The 18674-nt window shown below is 38.3% G+C and overlaps 1 protein-coding gene across 3 annotated transcripts in view; it reads right to left on the minus strand.

Moving 5' to 3' along the window:
- CCAR1 (cell division cycle and apoptosis regulator 1) overlaps positions 1-18674 on the minus strand; it is a 67832-nt gene that overhangs the window by 3454 nt on the left and 45704 nt on the right. For all 3 annotated transcript variants that reach the window (XM_059170083.1, XM_059170081.1, XM_059170082.1), the window contains 5 exons: positions 17491-17682; positions 13385-13624; positions 12268-12379; positions 2338-2420; positions 1846-1992 (listed from right to left, as the gene is read on the minus strand). In XM_059170083.1, the coding sequence (XP_059026066.1) occupies positions 1846-1992; positions 2338-2420; positions 12268-12379; positions 13385-13624; positions 17491-17682 (774 nt within the window). The remainder of the gene's footprint in view (positions 1-1845; positions 1993-2337; positions 2421-12267; positions 12380-13384; positions 13625-17490; positions 17683-18674) is intronic.

Here is an 18674-nt window from a genome sequence, read left to right on the forward strand (position 1 = left end):
GAGCCACCCAGGCTCCCTCACTTGTGCATTTTTTAACTGCCTTCTCTATAAACCTAAAATCCAAATTATCATTTGAAAAAATTTTTGTTAATAAAAAACATGTAACACTGATAGAAACACTAAAGCATATACTAAAGTGTATATACTGGCTGACTCAGCTGACTCTAAATTTCAGGGTTGTGAGTTCAAGTCCCACACTGGGCTTGGAACCTACTTAAAATGGGGGGACAGGAAGGGCGCACACCTGGATGGCATAGTTTGTTAAGAATCCAATCTCTGATTTCAACTCAGGTTGTAAATTCAGGGTCCAAAGACTGAGCCCTACACATTGGGCTCCATGCTCAGTGTGGAGTCTGCTTAAAAGACTCTCTCCCTCGGTCCCTCCCCAACCCCGGGATGTGCATACTCACTCTCTCTCAAATAAATCAATCTTAGAGAAAACAAAACAAAACAAAAAAAACCCATGAGTGGGCGCCTGGGTGGCTCAGTGGGTTAAGCCTCTGCCTTCGGCTCAGGTCATAATCTCAGGGATCGAGTCTCACATCAAGCTCTCTGCTCAGTAGGGAGCCTGCATCCCCCCCCTCTCTCTGCCTGCCTCTCTGCCTACTTGGGATCTCTGTGTGTCAAATAAATAAATAAAATCTTAAAAAAAAAAAACCAACCAAACAAACAAAAAAACCCAACCAACCAACCAACCAAACAAAAAAACCATGAGTGCCTGGGAGCCTCAGTTAAGCATGTGCCTTCAGCTCAGGTCATGATCCCAGGAAGCCTGCTTCTCCCTCTCCTGCTGCCTTCTATTCCCCCTGCTTGTGCTCTCTTTCTGTCAAATAAATAAAATCTTTTTTTAAAAAAAGTGTATGTACAAAGATATTTATTACATTAGAGTCTATAATTTCAAAAAATGGAAATTGCCTAGCAACTGACACTTAGTTAAGGCAATTATGGTACATCTGTATTACAGAATGCTTTGTAGTCATAAAAAGGTCAAAGTGGTGGGGTGCCTGGGTGGCTCAGTGAGTTAAAGCCTCTGCCTTGAGCTCAGGTCATGATCCTAGCGTCCTGGGATCAAGTCCCACATCGGGCTCTCTGTTTAGCGAAGAGCCTGCTTCCTCCTCTCTCTCTGCCTGCCTCTCTGCCTACTTGTGATCTCTGTCTGTCAAATAAATAAAATCTTAAAAAAAAAAAAAAAAAAAAAAAAAAAAAAAAAAAAAAAAAGGTCAAAGTGGGTCTCTATTTTCATAAAATGGTCTATACTGTTAAATGAAAAAAGTTGTCCAGGGGCATTGGCCGAATCAGTTGGTACGGCATGGGACTGGATCTTGGGTTTTAAGTTCAAGCCCTAAACTGGGTGAAGAGATTACTTAAAAATAAAATCTTAAGGGGTGCCTGGGTGGCTCAGTTAAGCAGCTGCCTTTGGCTCAGGTCATGATCCCAGAGTCTGGGATCTAGCCCGCAATGGGCTCTCTGTTCAGTGGGCAGTCTGCTTCTCCTTCTCACTCTGCCTATTGCTCCCCCTTCTTGTGCTCTTTCTCTCATCAAATAAATAAATGAAATTTAAAAAGAAAAATCTTTAAAAAAGAAAAAAGTTGTCTATAAGTAACGTATAAAATGATTTCATGCGTGTATATATGTGTGTATACACACACACACACCAAGTTGCTTACAAAAAGATCTAGAGGATTACATGAGGCCAAAGGAATAGAACTATGAAGGGACTTGTAACTTTTATTTTACACATTTCCATTATTTCTTGATTACAGTATCTCTATTAGCCAGTAGACAGAGATTAAAAAGGTAATTACTTAAAATGGCTTTTCATTTTAAACATGAATGACAGATTACCTGAGCCCGAGAAAGATGTAGTCCAAGAGTATAGAGTATTTCTTCTAAATCCTTCTCAAGAAGATAACCACAATGGCTTTGATCAAAATAAACAAACGCCATTAACAGATCCCTGTTAATTGTGATCATCTGAATCTTTTCTTTTTCCTAAAGAAAATGCAAAAGATAAGAGTACATAATCTTTACCTCTGAAAAGCAAGAAATTGACACCATGTCCATACAATAGCTAAAAATAAGAAAAGACCTTTGCCTCATGTTACAAGTTAAAATGAGCTCATCTTGCTTATGTGTACAGGAGAAAGGAATAAAACATATTGGTTACCTGACATAACTACAAATATAAAAATACAATAGGCTAAATTTTGCTCTGAGTGGTAATATGTAGATATATAAGGACCAATAAACTTCATGATAGCGTTATGTTTAATAAGTCTAGATTATGTGAGAAATGGAAATTATTATGTTATAAAGAATACATTATTCAATAAATACCTTATCTTTAGAGGGCCTCTCCTTGCAGTACCTGTTGATATCTCTTTTGTCATCTCGTTTGTTTATTTCTTCCTCATCCCGATCTATAAAATCAATACAATAGCATCAAAATACTCATTAATACAGGTATTTTCTATTGCTGTAGAGATCAAAAATAGTTTTATGTTACTGGTCAGTTTTCGAAAGACACAATGTAAAGAAATACCGTATGAATAAAAATCTTTTGGACTTTAATGGGGTGCCTGGCTGGCTTAGTCAGTAGAGTATGTGACTCCTGATCTTGGGGTTGTAAATCTGAGCCCCCACATTGGGTACAGAGATTACTTAAAAATAAAATCTTAAAAAAAAAAAAAAAGAATTATGTTGTATTTAGAGAGGAGGAAAAGAGAGAGCGAAAAGGTAGGAGGAGGGGCAGAGGGAGATGGAAAGAGAGATCTCAAGCAGACTAAACACAAGAGCCCAACATGGTGCTCCATCTCACAACCCTGAGACCATGACCTGAGCTGAAATCAAGAGATGGTCGTGCAGGGCACCTAGTTGGCTCAGTGTGTTAAGCCTCTGCCTTCGGCTCAGGTCATGGTCTCGGGGTCCTGGGAAAGAGGCCTGAATCGGGCTCTCTGCTCAGTGGGGAGTCTGCTTTCTGGTCTCTTTCTGCCTACTTGTGATTTCGGTCAAATAAATAAATAAATAATTTTTTAAAAAAATAATTTAAAAAGAGGGAGAGATTGTCATGTAACTGATTGAGCTACTCAGGCACTTCAGAAAATTAAGAATTATGAAGAATAAGAAAAGGATGAAATGTATAGAGACACTAAGAGGAGAAAAAAATTTTTACTTTTTAAATCAAATAAATTAATTCCATAAAAATCTGAAGGACATAGTTCAAAAAAAGTTTTATATATAAAATTGGAAATTATAATACAAATTTAAATAAAATAGAGGAAAGCATATATTTTTTAAAAGGAATACTAGTCAATGCAGTTAAAACTAACTGTAGATCAATTACTGCAAAATAAAACTATGTTAGGAACTAAGATGTTCTTAAGATAATTAAGAAAAGCTAACTGTGTTAATATCAAGATTTGCTTACACTAACATTCTATTCCATGTTTAAAAATGGTAATTTGCATAAATCATTCTATTTTAAGATTTGACTTCATTCATTCAATTGGGATTTAGAGTAATCTCCACACCAAATATGAGACTCAAACCTATGACCCAAAGATCAAGAGTTGCATAATCTGCTGACTGAGCTAGCCAGGTCCCCTGAACTGTATACTTCTGAATGATGAGTTATGTAGTATGTGAATTATAACTCAACAAAGCCATTTCTGTAAAAGGAAAACAGGCAAATTGTCTAAAGCGGGATTGTGGTGATGGTTTAACAATTCTATGAAGTTATTAAGAATGATTACAGTGGGAGCACCTGGATGGCTCGTTGGTAGGGTATCGGCCTTTAGCTCAGGTCATGATCCCGGATTCCTGAAATCGAACTCCATATTGGGCTCCCTGCTCAACAGGAAGCCTGCTTCTCCCGCTCCCTCTGATGCTCCCCATACTTATGCCCTCTCTCTGTTCAAATAAATAAAATCTTAAAAAAAAAAAAAAAATGACTGAAGTGCACATTTAAAAGTATTGAGTTTTGTAGTATGTATTGGTCCATAAATAAATTGTTAAAAAAGTGTCCTTGGGGTGCCTGGGTGGCTAAGCTGGTTAAGCAACTGCCTTCGATTCAGGTAATGTTCACAGGGTCTTGGGATCCAGCCCCACACTGGGATCCCTGTTGACCAGGGAGCCTGCTTCGCCCTCTCCCTCTGCCCCTCCTGCTGTTTTCAGGCTGTCAAATAAATAAAATCTTAATAAATAAATAAATAAATAAATAAATGCATCCTTGGAACCTATTTCTCTCATATATGCTATAGAACATTATAGGTTTATTATTGTTGGTAAATTAATTCACTGTTAAGAGCCTCAGTTTCCTCAATTATAAAATAGAGAAAACAATAGCCTCTGAGTAAAAGTGTAATTACAAATAACTGTTATTAAGAATGTACCATATACTACAACAAGGGTAAATTTCTTTCCTTCATTAACATTTTAGAGACACGATCCACCTTACTTGAGTATTTAACTTGAAAGCTATTTATTTCAAAACTTTGTCTCCCCTGGAATGCAGATTTTTTACAAATAAATCCCACCACACAAAAATATACTAAGGTTATGTAGCATGTCCCTTTATTTTTCCCCCACATATACTACTACCCATATCAAACATTTAAAGGAACATGCTATCTATAAAAAACTACTTTGTAATCTTTTTCAATGTCATTAATCTTCCAACAGTTTCTTCAATGGCTGCACAGAATTTAACTGCATGTCTACAGCAAAATGTATTTAAATAATTCTCTATTATTAAACATTAAGACAAGGGTATCTGGGTGGCTCAGTCAGTTAAGTGTCCAACTCTTGATTTTGGCTGTCATGAACTCAGGGTTCATGGAGCAGTGTATGAGCTCCAGTGTATGAGCAGTGTACTCAGCCCCCAAGTCAGGCTCCCCATTCTGTTGGGAGTCTGCTTCTCTCCCCCCTCTCTGTAGAACATTCCCCTGCCACCAACTCTTTCTAAAATAAATAGATCTTTAAAAAAAATACATTAAGACCAATTTTGATTTTTGTTTATAGGCAATTATGGAATGAAGACCTGTGTTGATATGTTGACTGAATGACCGACAGTTGACTGACATCGCCAAATTTATGTCCAGAGAAAGTGCAACAATTTAAACTGACTGCAAGAGCGATGAAAGAACTCTTCTCTTCACCTCTGTTAATTGTTAAACTGATGTTCACCTTTTATTTAAAATATTTCGTCAAGGGAGGCCTGAGTGGTGCTGTCAGTTGAGCATCTGACTCTTGGTTTTAGCTCAGATACTGATCCCAGGGTAGCGCCCCATTATAGGTGTCCACACTTATAAGACTATCTCTTCCCGTCCCTCTCCCCTGTTCTCTCAAGTAAATAAATCTTTAAAAACTTCATCAAATTGATAGGCAAAATATAGATTCCTGTTATATGCTCCCGATTACTAAGAAGATTCAACACAAATTTAGACATTGAGCTGCACTGTATTTTCATTTTGCAAAAAATCACCTTTCTACTTGTCTACTGGAAAAAGAGTGGTCTTCAAGTAACATGATAGGATAATGAAATATAAAGTATGGGGGAAGGGTGGAGCTATGATAACATAAGCAAGCAGCAACTGAAAACACCCAGGAAAAATCAATAAAGAACTATAATCCTATCACTGTTTGGCTTTGCAGTTTAAGATATTCATTCAGCAAGTATACCTGCAATGTATATCAGCAAAGAGGGGACAAAAATCTCTTTTTCTAAGATTTAAGCAATTTTTAGAAAAGATTTTATTTTTAAATAATCTCTATACCCAATGTGGGGCTCAAACTTACAACCAAAGATCAAGAGTTATTGACTGAGGGGCGCCTGGGCGGCTCAGTGGTTTAAGCCTCTGCCTTCAGCTCAGGTCATGATCTCAGGGTCCTGGGATCGAGCCCCACATCGGGCTCTCTGCTCAGCGGGGAGCCTGATTCCCCCTTTTTCTCTGCCTGCCTTCTGCCTACTTATGATCTCTCTCTATCAAATAAATAAATAAAAATCTTAAAAAAAAAAAAAAAAAGTTACTGACTGAGCCAGCTAGGTGCCCCCCCCCAAATCCCTCTTTTCCTTATTAAGGGCTTGTATGTATTCAAGTGGGAAGACAGTAAGTAAAAAGTAGTATAGTAGAACAGGTTCTGTAAGTAAAGCAAAAAAAAAAAAAAAAAAAAAAAAGGACGGATAAAGAAATGTGTACTGGTGGGAAAGTCTGCGATTTTAAATAGGGCTGGGTGCAGAGCAGGCCTTGTTGAGAAAGTGATAGATGAATAAAGACTTCTAATTTGAAAGCATCAGGAAGGTGGATCTCTGGGAGTTTGCATGCAGAAGGAACTGTCAATGCAAATGTCCTAATACAGGGCCATCTGTGACAGGTTCAAGAAGTCAGGATTGACTTCAGTGCAAAGAGCAAGTAGAGAAGAGTGTTAAGAAATGAAACCAGAGGCTTGATTTTATAGTCTTAGAGGTCACTGTAAACACTGGCTTTTTACAGTGCGAAATGAAGAGCCACTGAAGGAGTCTGAAAACAAAAGAAATCAAACAAATAAATGACTTATATTTACAAAGTTATTTGGGCAATTGTGTTAAGAGGACACATTAGAGAAGGAAGTAAGCAAGGGAACCAGATAAGAGGTTTTTTTCATTCTTTTATTCTTTAAAGATTTTATTTATTTGACAGAGAGAGTGAGAGACAAGCTGGGGCCAGGGGCAGAGGAAGAAGAAAAAGCAGACTCTCTGATGAGCAGGGAACCTAATGCAGGGCTTAATCCCTAGACCCTGGGATCATGACCCCAGCCAAAAGCAGATACTCAACTGACTGAGCCACCCAGGTGCCCTCAGATAAAAGGATTTTAAAATAAACTAGGCAAGAGACACATGGCTTGGATTAGCGGAGCTGGTGAATACAGTCTGTTTCTGGATATGTTTTTAAGACAGAGGCAATATGACTTCCATATAGGCTGGAGATGGGATTATGACAAAAAAAAATAAGTTTAGAGTGATTTCTAGATTTTAGCTTGAGTAACCTGAAGGATGAAACTGCCATCAAATTAGTGGGGTAAAGCTAAGGGTGGAAGACTTGTTTGTCTTCTGATGAAGGGGGAAAGCAGTTGTTTTAGACATGTTTATTTTGAAATGTCACATAATTGACAAGAATGGGAGAGAGGTGTGACATAAGATATAGATTTGAGAATTGTCAGCATATATTATTTAAAGCCAGGAGAATGGATTAGACCACCACCACCAAGGGAACTACACAGCAGAGAAGAATAAAAACAAAAAGAGATGAGAGCTGGAACATTCTGACATAGACAAAATAATGAGAAAAACTGTTAGTGATTTAATTAAGGCAGTGAAAGAACTGTACTAGAAGAATGGGGGGAAAAACAGGGTAATAAAAAGGATTAACCTCCACTGGACAAAACAGGTTATGGAAGATAAATCAATCAATACTGACATATGTATATTATGTCATTGCCATGGAGGTTATTAGAACAATTAAGACTAGATATTATATGGCTAAGGTAGAATATGACATTATTGTTAATTTTCTTATGTCATTACAGAATTGTGTTTAAAAGAGTATCTTTTCTTAAGAAAGTTGAAGAATTCCTTTTTTTTAATGGGTCAGAAATACAAACAGAACATGAATAAGGCAGAATATTAACAAATCAATTGTTGGATATGGACTATTCAATGCACTATTCTCTCAAGTTCTTTAATGTTTGAATGTATTCCTTTTTTTTTTTTTTTAAAGATTTTATTTGTCAGAGAGAGAGAGAAAGAGAGAGGGAGCACAAACAGGGAGACTGGCAGGCAGAAAGAGCAGACCCTCCACTGAGCAAGGACCAACCCCCAACCCGAGCCGATTAGGGACTCAATTCCAGGATCCTGGGATCATGACCTGGGCCGAAGACAGACATTCAACTGACTGAGTCACCCAGGAATCCCTATTTTTGAGTATTTTCATCAAAACAAAGGAAAAATAAAATACTGTGGTAGAAACAAAGGTAGAGGCAAATCAAAAAATACCTTAAGTAGTAGTAATGTTCAAAGATATACACTATTTAAAAACCTCTTATAATATTCTCATCTGAAAAAAGGAGTTTGTTTGGGTTTTTTTGAAGACTTTGACAGAGAGAGAGATACCACACAAGCATGGGGAGCGGCAGGCACAGGGAGAAGCAGGCTCCCCAGCTAAGTACGGAGCCCAATGTTTTGACCTGAGACAAAGGCAGGCACTTCACTGACTAAGCCACCCAACAGCCTTAAAATAAGGATTTTCAAAATCGCAAATCTATATGGAGATTGACAAGTACTCAGTGGTATTTCAGAGGTACTTTATGGCTGACATCTATGACTCGTTGGGACATTTGCCGTTGTTAGTTTTGGTTTTGTTTGTTTTTAAAGATTTTATTTATTTATTTAACACAGAGAGAGAGAGAGATACAGTGAGAGAGGGAACACAAGCAGAGAGAGTGGGAAAGGTAGAAGCATGCTTCCCGCTGAGCAAGCAGCTCGATGTGGGGCTCGATCCCAGGACATTGGGATCATGACCAGAGCTGAAGGCAGACTCTTAATGACTGAGCATCCAGGCGCCATACCCCCTTTTATTTTTTAATTTTTTTAAAAAAGATTTTATTTATTTATTTATTAAAGATTTTATTTATTTATTTGACAGAGAGAGATCACAAGTAGGTAGAGAGGCAGGCAGAGAGAGAGGAAGGGAAGCAGGCTCCCTGCTGAGCAGAGAGCCCAATGCGGGACTCGATCCCAGGACCCTGAGATCATGACCTGAGCCGAAGGCAGCGGCTTAACCCACTGAGCCACCCAGGCGCCCGATTTTATTTATTTGACAGAGATCACAAGTAGGCAGAGAGGCAGGCAGAGAGAGAGAGAGAGAGAGGAGGAAGCAGGCTCCCTGCTCCCGCCCTCCCCCCTTTTAAAAAGATCTTACTTACTTACTTATTTCTTTTTAATTAACTATTTTAGAGATTTTATTTATTTGTTAGAGAGCAAGCACTCGCACAATCGCACAAGCAGGGGAAGGAGCAGGCAGAGGAAGGAGGCTCCCTGCTGAGCAAGAAGCCCAATGTGAGACTCAATCCCAGGGCCCTGGGATCATGACTGAGTTGGAAGCAGTCGCTTAACAGACTGAGCCACCCAGACATCCCCTATTGTTGTCGTTTTTAAGTAAAACTTTGTGCCCAACGTGGGGACTGAACTCCTGATCCTGAATCAAGAGCTGCATGCTCTACCAACTGAGCTAGTCAGGTGTCCCTAATGTAAGTATTTCGAATCATTCCCATAGGTGTCTTTTATTAACCTGAGTGATAAACAGGTGTTTATTTTCATTAGTCTTATTTTTAACATTTTTAAAACAAATTTTTATTTATTTGACAGAGATCACAAGTAGGCAGAGGCAGGCAGAGAGAGAATGGGGGGGGGAGGTGGAAGCAGGTTCCCTGCTGAGCAGAGAGCCAGATGCAGGGCTTGATCCCAGGACTCTGGGATCAAGACCTGAGCAGAAGGCAAAGGCTTTAACCCACTGAGCCACACAGGCTCCACCCCCCAACTTTTTTTTTTTTTTTAAAGATTTTATTTATTTGAGAGACAGCACAGCTGGGTGGGGGGCTGGGGATGCACAAGGAGTCGAAGAGGGAGAAGCAGACTCCCCGATGAGCAGGGAGCCCTACATAGGGCTTGATCCCATGAATCTGGGATCATGACTTGAGTCAAAGGCAGACACTTAATTGAGACACCCAGATGGCCTAGTCTTTATTTCTTATAAATTTTATTTATTTATTTGACAGTCAGACAGACACACAGCGAGAGAGGGAACACAGGCAGGGGAGTGGGAGAGGGCGAAGCAGGCTTCCCACTGAGCAGGGAGTCCAATGCGGGGCTCGATTCTAGGACCCTGGGACCACCACCTGAGCCAAAGGAAGAGGCTTAATGACTGAGCCACCCAGGCACCTTTCTAGTCTTTATTTTTTTTAAAAAGTTTTTATTAAGTAATCTCTACACCTCATGTGGGGCTCAAAATCACTTGAAGATCAAGAGTTGAACATTCCACCTACTGAACCAGCCAGGCACCCCTAGAGTATCTTCTTTTTTTTTTTTTTTAAATTATTATGTTAGTCACTACACAGTACTTCATTAGTTTTTGATGTAGTGTTCCAAATATAGTCTTCTTTAGCCAACTAATTTTAGTATATTTTTTAATTAGGGAGACTGTCAAACATGGAAAGACTACACAGAATATGTTCTTCCTCAGGAAACCATGCAACAACAGGAACTTTTACCCCTTTATGACACAGAGCACATTCCTCAAGTTGAGTAAGTATTAATACACACAGAACACATTACAATAAAGAATAAACATTTCTTGAGGTGCCTGGCTGGTCCAACTCTTGATTTTTGGGCTGGTCCAACTCTTGATTTTTGGGTCATGAGATTGAGCCCCATGTTGGGTGTAGAGATAATAAATAAATAAATAAATAAATAAATAAATAAATATAGAAGCACATCTTAAAAAAAAAAAAAATCCTATCATACACAGATGTCAGAGGGCAATACTTAAGGGTCTGCAGGTTGCTGCACACCTTGGTGCCAGATTAACTTTTTTGTCTTTGTAATAAAGACTGAGTACTCCACACTGCACAGGAATTCCTCCCAGGGTTTTAATGTTTTTATTTTCAAAACCAAGTCTGAAGAGTTGGTATAGCTACAGAGAAACCGGCTTCCTTCAGAGAGCAGTACTTTGGGTGGGGAGGACAAAATCCCTATGTATTTGAACATTTTCTAATTGCTTATTTATTGTATTCTGTGGTGTGGCAGTATGGCAGAAGTACACAGAAGCCATCACCTCAGAAAGTAGCTTAAAAAAAAATTTTTCCCCCCTCAACACCATGATTTTTAAACATTTTTTCCGGCATTCCTAGGCAGTCCAATCCCAGGTAGGATTTTTGTCCTACAAAATTCCTTGGGTTAGGGGAACCTGGATGGCTCACTCATTAAGCATCTGTCTTTAGCTCAGGTCATGATTCCAGGGTCCTAGGATTGAGCCCTGCATTAGGCTCCCTGCTCAGCAGGAAGCCTGCTACTCCCTCTTCCACTTCCCTTCCTTGTATTCCCTCTCTCACTCTGTCAAATAAATAAATGAATGCTTTAAAAAAAGAAAAAAAAAAAAAAAAGACCCTTGGGTTAGACCTATGGGGGTCTGACTGGTGTTAACAGTAAGGGAGGGCAGAACTGGTGCAGGGACCGTGGAGCAGGCTGACGTGGTTGCTGTGGTACAGAGAAGCCAGCTTGTTTACATGCTCGTCCTATTACTGCTTACCTTAAGCAGAAAGTGCCTGTTACGATTATTTTTGAAGGTTTATTATGTATGTCTGGTTCTCAATTCCAACAGTTTACAAGATCTAAATAAAATGCTAAGTTCTACCTTAAGAAGAAACCCTCTCGACTATTTTTTCTTTTTTTTGAAGATTTTTTTTTTAAACCCTCTCAACTATTAGTAAAATATAGATTTTTGGGGTACCTGGGTGGCTCACTGGGTTAAGCCTCTGCCTTTAGCTCAGGGCATGGTCTCAGGGTCCTGGGACAGAGCCCTACATCAGGCTATCTGCTCAGCAGGGAGCCTGCTTCCCCCTCTCCCTCTGCCTGCCTCTCTGCCCACTTCTGATCTCTCTCTGTCAAATAAATAAATAAAATCTTTAATAAAATATTTTTACTAGAGGCACCTGGGTGGCACAGTGGGTTAAAGCCTCTGCCTTTGGCTCAGGTCATGATCCCAGGGTGCTGGGATTGAGCCCTGCATGGGGCTCTCTGCTCAGCAGGGAGCCTGGTTCCTCCTCTCTCTCTGCCTGCCTCTCTGCCTACTTGTGATCTCTGTCTGTCAAATAAATAAATAAAATCTTAAAAAAAAATGTTTACTCAAGAATATTTTACTGTTTCTATTCTAACTAAAAAAGAAAAAAATATTAAAATTAGATTGCAGGGGCGCCTGGGTAGCTCAGTGGGTTAAGCCTCTGCCTTCGGCTCAGGTCATGATCTCTGGGTCCTGGGATTGAGCCCCACATCGGGCTCTCTGCTCAGCAGGGAGTCTGGTCCCCACCCCGCCCCTCGCCTACTTGTGATTTCTCTGTCAAATAATACATAAAATCTTAAAAAAAAAAAAAATTACAGACTGCAATTATACAAAGCCATCAAACAAAAATTGTATTTTTCATCATAAGGAGAAATAAGTAAATTTGAATCATACATACCATCTTCTTCATCCTCAGCTTCTTCTGCTTCCATTGGATCATATTCATCCTGATTATTATCTTCCTCAGTTTCATCATCATCTTTAGAATCATCTTTTCTTTTATCTTCTTTCTGTAATTTAAAATGCCTTAAATTAAGCAAGATATCTGCCCAAACATTAAATGACTACAATGAAAATCATTAAATTCATTAAGTTTACTTGAAATAGAATCAAATCATAAAATTTTCTTAACAATACACTTCAAAAGTAAACTATCAAGGTGCCTGGGTGGCTCAGCCATTAAACCTCGGCCTTCAGCTCAGGTCATGATCCCAGGCTCCTGGGATCAAGCCCTGCATCAGGCTCTCTGCGATGGGGAGTCTGCTTCCTCCTCTCTCTCTGCCTGCCTCTCTGCCTTTGAATTACTGTGCTTAAAAAAAAAAAAAAAAAAAAAAAAAAAGTGATTATTCACATACATGTAAATACACCACCATGCTATATACCTTCAGTTAAAAAAAAAAAAAAGAATAAATTACCAGAAACTAGTTCTAGATGTTTATATAGGCTTAATTCAAAGACTTAAATTTTTTTTGAAGAGTTTATTTGACAGAAAGAGAGAGAGAGACAGTGAGAGAGGGAACACAAACGGGGAGAGTGGGAGAGGGAGAAGTAGGCGTCCCGATGAGCAGGAAGCCTGACCCAGGGTAGGCTTGACTGCAGGACCCCGCGATCATGACCTAAGTTGAACGCAGGTGCCCAACGACTGAACCCCCCAGGTACCCTAAGACTTAAGTTTCTTTTTTTCTTTTTTAAAAATTTATTTGACAGAGAGAGATCACAAGTAGGCAGAGAAGCAGATGGCTGGGGGTGGGGGGCGAGGAGGGGAATAGGTTCCCTGCTGAGCAGAGAGTCCAATGCGGGGCTCAATCCCAGGACTCTGAGATCATGACTTTAGCCGAAGGCAGAGGCTTGACCCACTGAGTCACCCAGGTGCGTCCCAAGACTTAAGTTTCTAATAATACACTAAAATCTTTAAGTCTACCCTTTACATTTTGCTTTTCTGGTGGAATTCATCATCATTTGTTATACTTGGGAAAACTTTGAAATAGGTTGCTGGTAGGGAAATAATTACACACCTTCCTTTCATCTCTATCTTCTTTTTTATCCTTATCATCGCCGGATTTTCTCCGTTTGGGTTTTGGCTCATCAGTTTCTTCATCCCTGTCTTCTTTTTTATCTTTTCTCTCATCTTTTTTGCTTTTCTTTTCCTTTTCTTTTTTGTCCTCTTTCTCAGGAAGAGATAATAATGATTTGTATATTCTGACACCAAAATCTCTTTGAAGCATTTCATTGAAAAGTTCTGCAAACAGTGAAACCTACAGAAAGATACCAACAGTAATCCAGCCAACTTTAATAGAAATATTGAATAAATCCAGCATAATAACTTATCAAATAATGTTACATCTAACGTGCCACATCTAACAATTAACATGCACTAGTAAGAGTTACAATAATTGATGTCAATGATGCTAAGGATCTTCAAAAGACTCAAAAAAACTCTCCTGAAGATATAAGTACTATGTTTAGTATACTTTTGGCCACATTTTAGAAACAATAATCAAGAATTTGACAAATTTTGAAATGAGATTTTTAAATTTGAAAATGAGTAAGAAAGAAAGATTTCTATTATACACAGCAATTTATCTTCATGATAAATGTATTTTACTTATTTACTCAAGTTTTCCTGAAATACCTACTGTGTACCCTGGATTATTCTAGGCGAAGGAAGCAGATAAAAATCCTGACTCAAATGTACTAACAATCTAACGGGGAAAAGTAACACAACCAGAACAGCATCAAATTTTAAGGGGGAAAAAAAAAGGCAGCATAACCACAGAGAATAACAAAAAAGCACAGTGTAGTCAAAGAAGACCTATCTGAGTAGGTGGCATCAGAAGAGACCTGAAGATGACAAGTGAATGGGCCACATAGATACCTAGAAAAGCATTTCAGGCAGGGAACACCAACTCAGAATTGTGAATAGGAAGCGTGCATTATTACTATGCAAATATCCATGGATAATGACATACTCTCAAACCTGAAATTATACACTAAATTTTCTATATAGATATTTCTAAGTATAGGGTGCATGGCTGGCCGTCATTAGAGCATGTGACTCTTGATTTCAGGGTTGTGAGTTTGAGCTTCATGTCAGGGGTAGAGATTATTTAAAAATAAAATCTTGAAAAATAAATATATATATATGAATGAAAATCTTGGGGCACCAGGGTGGCTAAGTCAGTTAAGATCCAACTCGATTTCAGCTCAGGTCATGATCTCAGGGTCATGAGATCAAACCCTGTACTGGGCTCTGCACTCAGTGCAGAGTCTGCTGGAGACTTTCCCTCTTCCTCTGCCCCCACTTCCACTCACACTCACTCTCTCAAATAAATAAAATGTTAAAAAGTTTAAAAATAAAATAACATCTTAAAAAAAAAATTCTAAGGCTAGTTGTTTCCAACAGATTAAAAAGGTCCAGAGCGGGGCGCCTGGGTTGCTCAGTGGGTTAAAGCCTCTGCCTTCGGCTCGGGTCATGATCTCGGGGTCCTGGGATCGAGCCCCGCATCGGGCTCTCTGCTCAGCAGGGAGCCTGCTTCTCCTGTCTCTGCCTGCTTGTGATCTCTCTGTGTCAAATAAATAAATAAAATCTTTTTAAAAAATAAAATAAATAAAATAAATAAATAAAACGGTCCAGAGCTTGAAATGGCTGAACACAACTCTAAAATGTGCAATCTTTTGCAATGAGCTCAGTATATTTGATAAAGCACTTTAATCAGACCATTTTCCTGATCATAAAAGATAATATAATGTATTAAAATTAAAATTGAATTTATGATCTATTTTTAACTCATGCCCAGACTTTGCACATTTTAAAAATCAGAAATTTATTATCAGTAAAATAACCATCCAAATGTTGAAAACTCAGAGGAGTGTCTGCATAAGCAGAGGGAAGAACAGGCAGAGGGAGAAACAGACTCCCCACTGAGCAGAGAGATCCCAGATTCTGGGATCATGACCTAAGCCAAAGGCATATGCTGAACTGACTGAGCCACCCAGGAAGAAATCCCAGGAACTAATTTTTTTAAGGTTATTCACTTATTTAAGAAATTTCCACACCAGGGGCACCTGGGTGGCTCAGTGGGGTTAAAGACTCTGCCTTCGACTCAGGTCATGATCCTGGGGTCCTGGGATCGAGCCCTACATCGAGCTCTTTGCTGCTGGGGAGACTGCTTTCTCCTTTCTCTCTCTCTGCCTGCCTCCCTGCCTACTTGTGATCTCTCTCTGTCAAATAAATAAAAACTTAAAAAAAATTCCACACCAAATGTGAGGCTCAAACCCAAAACCCCGAGATCAAGAGTTTCATACCCTTCTGAATGAGGTGCAACCTAGAAGAACAGAATTAATTTTTATGTATCTTTTTATGTACAAGCAATGAAAGAGAAAAATCTAGCATTAATATTAAATCAGCCAAAAACTTATAATTTTATAAGTCATTTTTCTTAAATATATTTTTAAAAAATTCATGCACCAATAGGTGCCTGGGTGGCTACGTCAATTAAATGTCTGACTCCTGACTTTAGCTCAGGTCATTATCCAAGGTGATATCATCAAGCTCTATCTTGGTTTCTGCACTCAGCACAGAGTCTGCTTTAGATTCGCTCTTCCTCTCTCCCTCAAATAAATAAATCTTAAAAAAAAAAAATTCATATACCAAAATGACATTTACATTCTAAATAGACTAAAAGGAAATTAACCCAGAAGATATGATAGGTGGGGAGGAAAAATGTAAAGGATCATTTTGCTAGCAAATGGCTGTTTCACAAATTGCTTTGTTTCCACTGGAGTAGAATTAATTTGAGATTCTCCCACAGCATCAATCAGATACATGGTATATATAGTATAAGTAGGAAGTAATACCAAAGACTAATTTTTCCATTTATTTATTCAAATTATGACTAGATGGTAGGCACTATTAAACAAATGGTAATAAAAATAAAATCATGTAGTACATATTGAAAAACACAGGCTTATTGGAATTATTAATGTTCTAAAGTTTACAAATATTTTAAGATTTGTAATCTTTTATCAGGACCAATAAGCATGCATGTCATGTTTTATAACTGCTTCAGTAATCTTCTATGTATGTTTGTAAATGTCTCTAAGTATTTCATTTTCTTTTTCTTTTTTTTTTTTTTTTAAAGATTTTATTTATTTATTTGACAGAGAGAAATCACAAGTAGATAGAGAGGCAGGCAGAGAGAGAGATAGAAGCAGGCTCCCCGCTGAGCAGAGAGCCCGATGCGGGACTCGATCCCAGGACCCTGAGATCATGACCTGAGCCGAAGGCAGCGGCTTAACCCACTGAGCCACCCAGGCGCCCTAAGTATTTCATTTTCATCTTCTGGACAATGACCTCAAGTTAAGTCTGGTGCAATTTCAAAATATAATTTATAAAATAAAACATACAAACAAAAGTGTGAAATGTGTTGGTAAGATACAAAAATTGAACACCATTATAAGGTTTCACATGCTATTATGAAATTAATATTCTGGAATATTTTACATTTATTTAAGGAATAAAGTAATCACTTCTTTAGGGATAAAAATCTTCCAATTATTTTGAAACAAACAAACAAACAAACTATATGTTGTAAAACTGCTCTACAATAATGGTAGGAAATAGATTCATTTTGAAAAATAAACATCAATTATTTTTTATCTTACATTTCAGTCAATCACAAGTAAAATTTTAAATCGCGCTGAAAGTTATTTTAATTCTAGAATAAATAATAGAGCATTACCTCATTCCCAAAAGAGGCAATTAGACATTATGTATCATGTGTCTCCTGTTATTCTGATGAAAGAACATACCACTACTTACGAGGTTTTTTTAAAAAATAACAATTAAATCAGAACTTGATTAATACTTTAGAGCCAACTATCAATTTACAAGTACAGAGGACAGAGGAACATTTAAGAAAATACAAGAATGCAATCACCAAAAGTGAATCTTGTAGGAAAAATCAGCTGGTGTTCCCCCTGCCAAAATTAATTGCAAGAAAAAAACAAAGCAAAACAAAAAAACAGAATCCATGTAAAAGGCCATCAAAGAGACTTAATGTATTAACCAATCAAAATGTGTGTACCTTATTTAGATTCCAATTCAAACTTAAAATATTACCTCAAATGAATGTTCTTTATTATCCTCTAACCTGTAGTCCAAAAGTACACTCAAAGACATAATGCTACAATCAAACTTTCCACTTTTTGCAGCCCAGTTTGGATGTACAATGATGGCTGGTTCATCAGGCAAAATGTATCTTCTTTCCCTACGCTGGCGTTCCATTTCCTCCTGACGTTTTCTTTCTTCCTCCTAGATATTTGAAATTTTAAGTAACAGTTAAACCTCCATGCACAATATGTATGTATGTTATGAAATGCACACCATGTTAAAAAAAGGGGGGGGGGCAAAATTCCCATAACTCCTTATGGTGATTATGCCAACCATAAGGGATGGGAAGAAAGTTCAAATTTAGCAAAGGAGACAGAGGCTTCTACATTCTACAGCTCCTACTTCTCTGGGTTTCCGAGCACAAGAAACTAACTTCTACAGAGAAAAAGAAAATACTTACGTTATCATTATATAAACCAGGGATGCCTGGGTGGCTCAGTCATTGTCTGCCTTTGGCTCGGGTCATGATCTCAGGGTCCTGGGATTAAGCCCCACATCGGGTTCCCTGCTTGGCAAAAAGCCTGCTTTCCCTCTCCCATTCCCCATACTTGTGTTCCTGCTGTCTCTCTGTCAACTAAATAAAATCTTTAAAAGTATTATCTAAAAATTATATAAACCAGATTCTGGAAAATAGTGTCAGCTGCATCTTCCTGAAGCCCGACTTTTAAAAGGGAATACTCTAGATACCGAAACCAATGTTCAACATTCATGCACATTCAGAACAAAAGAAGGTGAAAAGAAGGTGAAAAGGTATTCCCACGAATGCCAATACACAAAAGAGTAGGAAAAAGCCACAAGAGCCAAAAGCCCTATATGCTACTGGCACCTGTGTAAAAGGAAAGCAGAAGGAAACAATGAGATTGTCTGATGGATCTAAGAACAGGAAAACCACAAAACAGTCAAAAGGCATTCACTGGTAAGTGAGGTCAATTTCATAACAGCAGTTGAAACTAGGCAACGTTTTACTCCCAACAATACCAAGTACAAGGAGCCTGTGTTAAGATCTGAAAGGGCCTAGAATATTTTAGTCCTATGAACTTGCAAAGATGATTTACCATGGCATCCACAGGGTCTCAAACTGAGAAGAAATTTCTGAAAGTAGTATCAATAGTGAACAGGAAAGCAATTACACA

This window comes from Mustela lutreola, chromosome 4, assembly GCF_030435805.1.
Source record: "Mustela lutreola isolate mMusLut2 chromosome 4, mMusLut2.pri, whole genome shotgun sequence".
NCBI lineage: Eukaryota > Metazoa > Chordata > Mammalia > Carnivora > Mustelidae > Mustela > Mustela lutreola.